The sequence below is a fragment of the Artibeus jamaicensis genome, unplaced genomic scaffold (genome assembly GCF_021234435.1).
Source record: "Artibeus jamaicensis isolate MK-2021 breed Jamaican fruit bat unplaced genomic scaffold, CSHL_Jam_final contig_240, whole genome shotgun sequence".
NCBI classification, from domain to species: Eukaryota; Metazoa; Chordata; class Mammalia; order Chiroptera; family Phyllostomidae; genus Artibeus; species Artibeus jamaicensis.
The window spans coordinates 14,083,939-14,096,576 of NW_026521506.1; the positions used below are offsets into that span (position 1 = coordinate 14,083,939).

At 37.9% G+C, this 12,638-nt stretch overlaps 1 protein-coding gene across 1 annotated transcript in view; it reads right to left on the bottom strand.

Moving 5' to 3' along the window:
• GPC3 (glypican 3) overlaps nucleotides 1–12,638 on the bottom strand; it is a 452,502-nt gene that overhangs the window by 91,569 nt on the left and 348,295 nt on the right. The window contains exon 6 of the mRNA XM_037146361.2: nucleotides 11,516–11,636. Within this exon, the coding sequence (XP_037002256.1) occupies nucleotides 11,516–11,636 (121 nt within the window). The remainder of the gene's footprint in view (nucleotides 1–11,515; nucleotides 11,637–12,638) is intronic.

Consider the following 12,638-nt stretch of genomic DNA (forward strand, 5'->3'; position numbering starts at 1 on the left):
CCATGAAAGGTCCTGGTGGGGCTGAAGATTAAAATGGGGCTCTGAATCATGTGGGAAGATCTCTAAGCTGTACTCTAAGGGCAGCCTGCTTATTTATAGATCCTCCACTTTAGGGCAGAGTTCAAACCTGGGAAAATCTGAAGAACTTCATTTAAACCCATATATATATGTTCAATTTATCATCTTCATTTTCCATTCAGTTACTTTGAGCCAAACTTAACTTTAAATAGTTCAAAAATCTGTCGAAGCTTGGCTACATACAGTTTTTCAAGAATCTTTAGCATTTGGATTATAATATTTAGAATTTTAAAATTATTTAAACAACAACCCAAGATAGAAAAGTTGTAGTCTCTCTATTCCATAAATTGATAAACTGAGCCACAGAAAATCAAGCCACTTTTAAAGGTCATTCCTGAATTTCTCTCACGCTAACTTTTCCTACTATTATAATATGAGGAAAAAGAGTAGATATACTTCATTCACTGTCTACTGCACATTATCTCTAACACTTGTACTAATCCTTCAAGAGAGATTGTAGTATACTCATTTCACAGATTAGGAAACTTGAGTATAGGGAGGTTAAGTAAGTTGGCCTGAAGTCAGGCAACTACAAAATGACATATCTGGGACTTAAACAGAGAGCTACGGTTGATTCCAGAATCTTTGTACTTTCCTTCAAAGTACATTATATAGTGCTATAGCTCTCAGTTTTCTCACTCTGGTGTATGACTCTAAATCACACACAAAAAGACTTCACAACAAAAGCAGATAGTACTGACCTAACAAAGACTGCTTTGGAGCAGTGAACATTCAATCCCAAAATAGCTTTTTGAATGTTTAAACAGGATGGATAAAGGCCCACCCCAACACACATATACATATTTACCCACCTCTTCCCCATGTCTCCCAATTATGGGCACAACATCAAAAGAGCTGTTAAGTGATGGCCATATTTGAGAAACAGAGTCTGGTGGGTTAGTGAAGGTTTCATTGCTCCTCATTGCTGTTCCCATCATGACTAAAAACAATTATGTGTACTGAGTTGGGTTCCCTCACTGTTTCTACAGTCATGTTTGTGAATCTACATGTAATACTTTACATTTATGCCCGTAACATTTCACTTTGCTAGCTTTATCTGCTGTTCCAGTCTACTGAGATATTTTTAGATCCTGATCGTGTTATCTATATATTTAGCTTAATCCCACCTAGCTTCTTGCCATCACTAAATATTAGATGCATGTTCTTTCTGTCTTCTGTCTTCAGTCTCTTTCTGGGCTGACACTGATATGTTCAACAGTGTGGTGATTGCAGGGGGTGGGGGTATAAGTAGACTAAATGGTAATGGAAAAAATACAATAAAAAGTGGAAAAAAAGAAAACACTATTCAGATATGATGATGGTTAATTAGCTACACTTTACAAAACCATATCATTATTTATTTAGCCAACATCTCTCTCTTCTACTTGTTGAAACATGATCCTGGGAATGTCTGTCAAACACTTTGCTGAAATCTAGACATACCATATCTGTGCAATTCCTCTGATCTAGTAACATTAGGCTCATGCATGTGCGTGCGAGCACACACACACACACAAACACACACAAGGGGAAGTGACCTGGTTCTGGATTTTTTTCTGAGTGAGCCCACACTGGCTTCTAGTAATCATCACCATGACTTCTGAAAGCTCATGCTCTCCAGGAATCTAGTCTAGAATTTTGCTAAGATGTGACACCAGGATCTCTGACTTGTGGATTTCACAATCCAAATTCTATCATTTATTTTTTTTAAGATTTTATTTATTTATCTTTAGAGGGGAAAGGAAGGAGAGAGGAAGAGAAATATCAATGTATGGTTGCCTCTTGTGAGTCCCCTGCTGGGAACTGGCCTGCAACCCAGGCATGTGCCCTGATTGGGAATCGAACCTCAATCCTTTGGTTTGCAGGCCCGTGCTCAATCCACTGAGCTACACCAGCCTGGGCAATTTCTATCACTTATTAATGGTGAGGATAAAACATGCTTGTCTTTAGTCTTTTGGCCCTCCTTCTGTATGTTGTGATGACCCAAATTTCCTACAGTGATACAATGATAATAACCAGAACATTCTTCAGTGACCTGGAATATAACTGATCTGAACTTGGGCCTCATTATTTATTACTATAATGGTAATTTTCATAGCTTCTTTGGTCTTGTTAACTTCATTCCCATAATACAGAATAAATATTAGTATGAAACTTATGGTCTAGTAAAATATGTACTATGAAAAAAATCTAAATAAAGTTCTTAAACAAAAAAATCATACTTTAATCCTATTAAGAAATTATCCAATAAAATCCAATAACAACATAATTTCTGCTCTGGACATTAAGTAGAACTATGCTGGAAATATTCAATTTAACAGTTGCTATACAGAATCATTGTGATTGTTATTTAAAGAACCCACAGAGTTAAAGATACAGAATTGATCCCATTATTAGTATTTTACCTTCACTCAGCTGTAATATTGAGCCTACACAGCATATGGAACTATCCCTGGTCATCTGTCAAATAAGTTTGCAGTTGAAGTTTTAATCTGAAATAACCATGGGCATACAAGACAGAAAGAAGCCAAACATTTAATCGAGCTAATTAACATGAGATTGTCATTCAGGGGCAAAATTTTCTGTTCTGTATAGACAAGTAGTTTAGGACAAATTGTTCTGTACTTATTCCTATTGGACTTTGTCAGAATCCTAATGACTCGGAGAAGGAAAATTTAGATGTGTTGGACTGCGATTTCAAATAAGATGCTTTGGCTCACTAGTACAAGAAGATAGGCCCTCCAAAATCACTTTAGAACCTCACTTCCAGTAGGAATAATATCTACATCAAGCCATTCACCATTTTTAAAGGACTTATTTGTTTATTTTTAGAGAAAAGTGAAGGGAGGCAGAAAGAGAGGAAGAGAGACATCAGTGTGTGGTTGCCTCTCACATGCCCCCCACTGGGGACCTGGCCTACAACCCAGGCATGTGTCCTGACTGGGAATGGAACCAGCATCCCTTTGGTTCACAGGCCAGCAGTCAATCCACTGAGCCACACCAGCCAGGGCCATTTGGTCATCATTTTAACTAACACTTCATTTTAGGAGGTGGCTGATAGGAACTGGAAGGCATTCTCTGTATTCTGCCTTGTGTATTATAGATATTTAGTACATTCATTGAATAACTGCTGAAATGACAAAAATGGCTCACATGAGATTGAACCTTTAATGTGAGCTTCTAGGGCACCCTGAGATTTTCATTCTTTTTTGTTGCTGTTGTTAAGATTTTCCATATTTATTTTTAGAGAGAGGTGAAGGGAGAGAGAGAGGGAGAGAAATATCCACGTGAGAGAGAAATGTTGATCGGTTGCTTCTCATATGCACCTGGACCAGGGACTGAATCTGCAACCCAGGCACATGCCATGATGGGGAATCAAATGGGCTACTTTTCGCTTTGTGTAATGATACACAACCCCCTGAGGTATATCAGTCAGGCAAAGATTTTTATTCTTCTAGAGATTGGAAGCCTTTGTTTAAGCGTAATCTTATGTGAAAGACTGATATGTAAAGCAGATTTTTTAAATGTAGCTGCTTTGGCTAAAATAGGAATGGGAAACTCAGAACAACCCCACAGCACCTCACCCACCTCTCTATTCCCTATAGAACACAATCTGAATACACTGCCCCAAAAACTAAGCATGTAAGCCCACTGACTAATATGATGGTAATTTTGCCATACTGGAAGGAGGGAGAAGGCACAAGATAGATGATTATAGGTTGTCCAGGAAGGTGGAGGAGTTGAGATCAGAACATGAGAGTGAAAAGATGACTGTTCCTGAATGTGACAGAAGCCCAAGTCAGATGGTGAGTGGGTATAACTCCATGAACAACAGGTCATGCTGACACTGTCTGCTTTTGGTTCGGTGATCCCAGCAGCGACCCTCCACCCCCTGACCTGTGTGCAACAACTGTTCGATGGGTTTAATGAGGTGGTAGGCACTGAGGTGTGCTTGTTGTGACCAAACACTAGTTAATATCTTAACAAGAGACAAATAATTAACAAGATCATGGCTCAGGCCGTACTGCTTTTTGTTCCTAAAGTGAACTGATCAGGAATGGGCCTCTGGTATGATGGGAAGTACGGTGTAGGAACATGTGCTTGCATGTTTGCCAGCATGTTTTGTATTGCCCAAAAACCTCTGGAAGCACAACAGTGGCCCTACAGAATACTGACCCATTCATTTCCCAGTCTCAGCTTTGTCATTTACTGGCATTATGACTTTGGATAAGTCATTTCCCTCTCTTGGCCGTAATTTCCTCATATATAAAACCAGAGGGCTGGACCCTGCAACCTAAAGGACTATGCTAATTATAACTCTGTACTTATGTAGCCCTTCCTTGGGGGCTAACTGGTTAATATTGAATGGGAAAAGTGCCTTAAATTGAATCTAAATTTAGAAATAAATTGAGGGCAGCAAAAGTTGAGATCTTTGAATAAATTGATCAATAAGATATTGCAAACATTGAGAACATAATGTATATATGTTAGGTACTATAGGAAACAGAAAACAATATGCACAATCACAGACTTAAGGAGCTGACAGTCCACAGGCAAAATACATATTCATAAATACATCTAGGTAAAAAAATTATTTCTGAACTTCTCAAATAGTACTTGAAAATAAATACTGCTTATAGTAAAGGTTTATGGCAATAAAAAGCAGCAATTTATAAACATTTATTTGAAAAGCATTGTGTTACATTATACCAGTAGGTAAGTATAACTAGAATACAAGACCCTATAATTTTCATAGATATTTTTGAAATAATTTTTATCTTTGTAAATCTGGTAGCCTTTACAGTTTAATAAAATCCACTTTTCATATGTAGAACTTGTCTTTCCATAGCTAACACCTCCAATACCTCTAACAACAACAACAACAAAGTTCATGAAAGAGTACAATACTGCAATAAAAAATAATTATTTCTCTTCATTGTTAAATCAAGATTACCACAAAATCCTTATCAACAACATTTTCACTCACCACTCTTGACTCACCTTCCACTTTTGAGAAATTTATTAATATGCATGCACTAAAATATATGACCCAATCTAAGTATCTTTAATCCTGTGTATTCTAAATATAGAAAATAGTTCAAGAAATTTAATATGCAATACTTGGGAATTCTTCTTAGTGCAGTGTTATTAAACTGTACACAGTGATTAAGATATTAAAAACACATGTTCCCCAAAGCCACCAGACATAGTAATTATTTTTCAGGCTATTAAGCAAAATGACAGAAGACTTTTTAATGATAAATCTGTTTGGGAATGCATTAGCTAATTCTCTTTTACTTCATGAACTAATGTTTAGCTCTACAGAATCCAAGTCTGGTATTTAAAGACCAATATGCATTGTCCTTTTGTAACTCAGAAGCTATTCACTGGCCCTTGTTAACATGCCACTGAGAGACAGTCTTTCACACAGTATGTACATACACACACACACACACACATTCTGGCTGCATGTGGACATGGCAATTACTAGAGTTGTGCCATGCTATTCATATATGAAGAAGTGTGACAGACACTGAGACACAATTCTAGTTGGAAAGATCTTTCATGTAAACTTGACTCTCAAAAGATTTTTTTCTTTTATTTAGAAATTTTATATCAGTGTTGGCTTTTCTAGCAACTGTTGGACCAGGGCAGTATTTTATGATTCTCACTATTCTTTTTAAAGATTTTATTTATTTTTAGAGAGAGGGAAAGGGAGGGAAGAGAAGAGGGATAGAAACATTGATGTTGGAGAGAAACATAGATCGGCTGCCTTTCTCACGCTCCCAACTGGGGACCTGGCCCGTAACCCAGGCATGTACCCTGACTGGGAATTGAGCCAGTGACTCTTTGGTCCACAGGTCGGCACTCAATCCACTGAGCCACACCTGCCAGTTCTGATTCTCACTGGTTTTATTGTGAGAAGACTATGAAAAAAATGATTCAGAGTATCTTTTTATCATGCTTGAGATTTGTTTAAAGATTCTCTTTTTAACCACATGCCAAGGAATGTCTTGGGTACTTCTTTGGCACTTAACAACTTTACTAAGTAACTTATTTAAAAATTTAACTTTCTATTTCAAAAGTTAGTGTCTTTTCATGATGCCAAAGTAGCCTGTCAGGAATTTTTAAAATACTTTTCAGGTGTTCACAAATGGGGATGGAGTAAAGACATTCCACTGTCTGCTCTACATTTTTTAATATTCTTTGACCATTTAACATCATTTTATGAATTAGAGATAGCTAATAGAGAGATTTTCTGCCATCTATTACTTAAACCCATGCCACGGAGTACCTCTGTTTCCACATCATACAGTGTGGTAATTAGTTTTCTAAGAATCTTCAATTGACATTTAATAAACAGCATGCTTGTTTTTTCTTTGCTGCTGATTTTAGAGCTTTAGACCATAGAACTTACTGTTTTAGGCACTTGGAAATCATTAGACAAATTAAGCAGTGTCTGGCATTTGTGCTTCTGCACATCTTTTATATGTGGATCTTGCTAATCATAACAAGGTGTGCCATGTCTTTTTAGTATTGAAGGAAAGAGCACAGACACTGAAATCAGTAGCCCTGGGTTGTAGGTATAGTTCCATCACTTACTATTTGTAGGTCACTTACCCTTTTCGTGCCCATGGTTTCTTCACTGGACACATGTAGGTAATAATATCTGCTTCTCAGAGCCTTTGCAAAGGTCAGTCTTTCTAGTATACATGAAAGAGCTTAACAAACTGAATTGTGCTATGCAAATGTATGGTAGAATTATTATTCCCATGGAGTCACATGACTAACAAGATCTGGTCCTGGAGGACGGAAATTTATGGGTGAAATAAATGCAAATTGTGTTTTTATAGTATAATGTTTTCATAGCCTAATGAGAACAAGGCAGAAGAACTGGGTGGGGGGAAGGGCAAGTTTAAGTTCCATCTGTCCAGGCTGGAAGACTGATGGGACAGGAATAATCTCTGAAATGATGAGATGGTACAAAGTAGAAAGGAGTGACCTGGGAACAGGGACTTTTAAAAAGAGGGGTAGGTCAGAATAAAGTCACAAGACTTGTTCACAAGACAGTGCTGGATTAATGCCTGACTTTGGACCACAAATCAAGAAATCACACAACTGGAAGGAGTCTTAAGAGGCCATCTTGTCTACCCCCCCCCCCAGTCAGCAGGACATTTCAACCATCCCAAACAGATGAAATTTATCCCACTTTGAATGAAAAGTTCTGATGCCAAATGGGCAGGTATTGACTGCTCTGGCACCAACTGTTTACAATAGGCAGGGAAATAATTTCTGAAATTTTATTTAAACCTGAACTAGAACCAGAAACTAAACCAGAAAAACAATAAATGGCTAGATTTTTCTTGGGAACAGTGACTCCTAGAGCAGTTTCAGGATTGCTAGATTAGCACCAAGTACATAGCAAACTCTTCCACAGAGAGAAAATGTTACCAAATAAAATAGGGTTGGAAGACAAATGGCCCACAGTATCATGTGGGTGAGAATGTATCATGATCATTCCTGATATTTGTGGGGCCTTCTCTCCATGCAGAAGCCTTGAAGCAGAAGACTAACAAAACCAAACTTTTTAATTAAAAAAGGAATACGGTCCTGCAAATTCCAATACTGACACTGAGAACTTTAAAGAGTTCAATTCCTCTCCTAATACAAGACAATAAATCCTCAAACAAATCAGAAACTGAAAAGGGAATTTTAAAAAGTCTTTGTTTCCAATCGTGGGAATGTTACACATGAACTCTGGCTTGGAAGGAGGAGGGGAGGACATTCCACACCTGCAGGCCTTCCCATGGAAGGGGCCCTGGGCCTGACCCTGAACCTATCCCCTCAAGATTACACCATGGGATTGTCAATATGGAAATAATGTTACTTTATTCCCATAGTGAGTATATTATTTCCAGTACTCTCAACAACAACTATAACCTGAAAGTAGGCAGCTGAGAAATTCCATGAAAGAAAGTGAAGAGTTATTTTGGGAGGTGCTCATAAATGGGCTTAACTACAGCCCAAGTGGATGGACAAACACGGGTATACAGGCATAGATAGAGAGAAATAGCTCTGTATTTATAAATACATATGCTGGAACACTCTACTGCAGTTTCATAGATACATCACCAAGTAAGGGGCTTACAAAAATCACATTACACTCCTGGATTCACCACTCATGTATATGTGAACTTGGGCAATTTAACTCGATTCTATCTCCCCATCATGAAAACTTTAGGTCAGTTTAGTCAGGCGTTCAGTAAATCCAGATGTTTGGCAGTATATAAGAAATAACATCTGGATGACTGATCAAATTTTCAACTGAACTCACTGGATGTTTTGGCAGTATGCCCACATAGCCTTAATGGCTTTCTGCCTCAGTTTCTCTAGCTATAAAAAGGAACAAACATTATTTATCACTTACCTCCCAAGGGGGCAGTGAGGATGACACAGTGTCCAAGGGGAACAATGAGTTCTTGAAAAGAATTAGTGAAAGTAGTGTATCTTATATACTTCCAGGGTGGCTACTTTCCCCAATACAGGCAGTTAGACTTTTAGAACATAAAATTCCTTTTGAAATATGGCTAAATGCTACTCAAATACAAATATATTATTTTTAACATCACTATCATCACAATATTCTTCTTTATGACGAAAATATAAATTTTATTGAAGATCTGAGAAAAATGTGTCTTGGATATGGAAAGCAACACAGATGAGAGAAAACAACTAATGTGGGTGTTTGCAGCCAACCAATTTTAATAGCTCAATTCCAACAGGTAAAACCAGTCTATCAATGTGAAGTAATTGGTTACTTAATTGTATCTGTAAGAAAACAAAAAATGTTCACACACACACACACACACACATTCATGGACAGAGGTAAGAGAAAGAAGTTGTAAATTGTGACCTTTCCTACTCTGACAATGTACACCTCCCTAATATGAAGCTGTAAAGCTTTTGTGGCTAGAAGTTACCGGAAAGGGAAATAAGAAAACAGTATGAAAGAGAAATGAAGAGACACATCAAAGGGATCTGCAACCATATAAAATTGGGGGAGCAGAATTAGGCTAGTAAAAAATACTGGAATTTTGCTCCATTTCAAACTCTGGTCCTGCCTATAGAGAAAATCCTGATTATAATCATCTTAACTGCCACTTATTATTATCTGTCATGCACATGTGCTTACATATATTTGTATATATAATATATAAAACATGCTATATATTTAATTACAGTATATATGAACTATATATAATAGGGGGTGTGTGGCTATGTAAAAATATGTATTCTAATTCTTACAATAACCTTGTTTTAATATCTCTACGTACTACAGATGTAAAAACTAAAGCTCAGCAAGCTTGGGTGATTTGCCTAAGGTAATATACCCAGTAAGAGCTACACCTAAAGTCAGGTGCATCAATCCCCTTTTCTTTCCCCTATATCACATGGTCTTCCACAGTATCAAATACCTATCTAACTCTTTGCTGAAAGGACTTGCTATAAATATTTTTAGTGACCATTGGATCATATAGAAGCCCATGTCTGATAAAGCTTTCCCTTTTTCAAGAGTTGTTGCGGCAGGGGCAGGGTCCATTCACAGATCTTTGTCTAATCTTTCTCATGACTGCCACTCTCAAGGTTGTCTTTACTTACTCATTGTCAATGGCAGATCTTAACACCTGCCCCTCTCTGGAGTGCTTCTCTCACTAGCCCACCTTAGCTCTAAGAAAACCACCCAAAACTGATGAGCAGCATCACTGTTCTGGCTCTCCATCATATTTATTTATATTTATTTACTCATTTGTATTTAATCACTTTCTATACTTATGCTTCTCCTCCAAGAAAGCTGCAAAAACAGAGGGTTAGACTTCTTTTGAACCCTCAAACTTTCTGGCACCAGGCTGAACACATAGTGGGTATCCCTTAAGGTCTGTTCACCAAATAGTTCTGTTGACAGTATTCTTCACTTAGCATTTTGGGCACAGTGATGGACCCTGAGATTTTGGCTTCACCAGTACTGGGTCTACTCAAGTGAGTGGAGCCACCCAGACAAAACTGGTTTGAGGTAATTTGCAAATAATTCAGAGGACAAACACTGCCATTTTCCCCAGGTGAAACAGACCACACCCTCAGTTCAGCCATTAGTATTTTACATTGTGCTCTGAACCCTTCAGAGAGGCATTTTGAAATAATCATACTATATCTAACCAGGCTGTATAGAACTTAGGTTGTGAGTTCACAGGAAAAAATAATTATGCACATACTGCCATTATCATGTGCTTAGCAGCAGTAACTACTATTTATTAAGTGCTCTCTGAGTACAGAGCACTTTATTAGGCACTGGAGGAGTCACACCCAAGTGTGTTGTAAATACTTTCACAACGCCATCTGCAGTGAAATATACTGCTATTTAGAGAGTCTTTCTAAACTTTTTCTAAGAACCACAGAAATTTCACTGCTATACTTCATATTAAAAAACAAAATCATGCCAACTTTTTCATATAGAAACCTCTGTCCTTACATGAGGATTTGAGCTTTATTAAGTTCTTCTTAGGCCACAGATAGAAGTCAGTGGTGTGCCAGGGTCCTCCCACCCATGCATCATGGGGCAAAAACACTGTCACTCTGGTATATGGTGGCATTTTTTTTGTTGTGGCCACAAAGCAATCACAAGCAGATGGTACAACTAACTTCTATTTCTGTCTTAGCCACTAAACTCATGAGAGGGAAAACTCTGCGTATAGGTCAAGGGAATCTGTGGGTGTCTCTGCGGGTGGCAGTGAATCAAATGTTGCTACGGGCAGAGTAAAGCTGGTTCTCTCACATCTTTTGGGTGGCGGTGAAAGCCAGTACATCCCCACTGCAAAGCAATTTAGAAATACACATAAAAAAACTCATTCTTTAACTCAGTAACTCCAGTATTTTAAGGAAATGATCTAAGATGAGGAGAAGACATTGTATATGAAGAGGCAGCTTTATTTATGATGGCAAAAAAGTTGAAGTGATCTGAATGTACAGAAAATTAATGATGATAAACACTTAAAGGAATCTTATGGCCACAAAAGTCATTAATTGGAGGATTTATGGCAACATGAAAAAGTGTTTCCAATACAGTGTAAATTTTAAGAGCGGTAAATCACTTGTATACTTCCAATTACGGAAAAAGTCTGAGTTGGGATACAGTTATGCCATCATGAAAAACATTTTTCATCTATTTTCCAAGTTTTCTATAATATTACAATATAATCTTTATGATTTAAAAGTGGGGTAAAAATGAGGATCAAAAGTTCTTTTTAGCAGAGAGAAACTTTGAAGAAAATGAACAATGGCTGCCTTTCAAAAAATGAAAAAATATGGCTTTGCACAATGGACATCATCCATCCCTCACTTTTGTGCCACTTTCATTTGTGTTGAATATAGTTCCACATACCTGGTTAATGTGCTTCAGCTTGTCAATGATTTGACTGACCACTGGCTCAGGACCCTTCATTTTCAGCTCATGGAGGTTGAACTGATTTTTCATTCCATTCCTTGCGGCCTTTTGGCTGTATCTGGAAAGGTGAAGGTAAAGAAAAGGTTTGTCACAAGAGAGTCTGAAGCAAGGTGAAAGCTGACTGTATTCAGCGCCAGTGGTCAAGCTGACTTCAAGCTCTCTCCAGCCTTTTAAACCATGGAATGACCCCATAGTGCAAAAGTAAATCACTCTAGATAGAGTTTTTTCACAAAAGAGAACATTCATTTAAGAGCCAACATTCATTCAACATCCTATTTTCTCCCCTTGGTGTTGGGGACACAATAACCAACATGGCAGAGAAAGCCTTTATTGTGCTCTCAGTCAAGTGCATAGTACAGAAGAGTAAGGGCCAATCGCAATGCAGAGTGATAAGAGGTATGCTAAGGGAGGTCCTGGGTCTTGGCCAGTGAAAGGAAAGACCTTAACTCTGAGTGTGCTTTCCATTCATTTGAAGGAGACTCTTGCATGTTCTTTAACTCTCTTTTTTCTCCAATTGCTCCTTCCACAATTTCTGTCAGGCCTTGTAGCTGGGTTTCATTTTAGAAGGCTTTCCCAACCCATTCACGACATAAATTTGCCCTTATTTTATACTTAAAAAAATATATTTTATTTATTTATTTTTAGAGAGAGGGGAAGGGAGGGAGAGAGAGGGAGAGAAACATCAGTGTGTAGTCGCCTCTCACATGCCCCCTACTGGCGACCTGGCTCGAAACCCAGGCATGTGACCTGACTGGGAGCTGAACTGGTGACCCTTTGGTTCTTAGGCCAGCACTTAATCCACTGAGCCACACCAGCCAGGGCTATATTTTTTTCAATCAAAATAGGATAGTCAATTGGGTTATGAATAATTTTTTTATTACAAAAATAATAATGTGCATTGTAAACAATTCAAACAACACAGAACTAAAGCATCAAGTAAAAGTCCCCCCATCATCCTACCCTTTGAAGACAGAACCATGGTTAACGGCTAGATATGTATTCTTCTAGGGCTTTTCACATGTATGTACTAACATATAATATAAACCAAAGTTGGAATCAT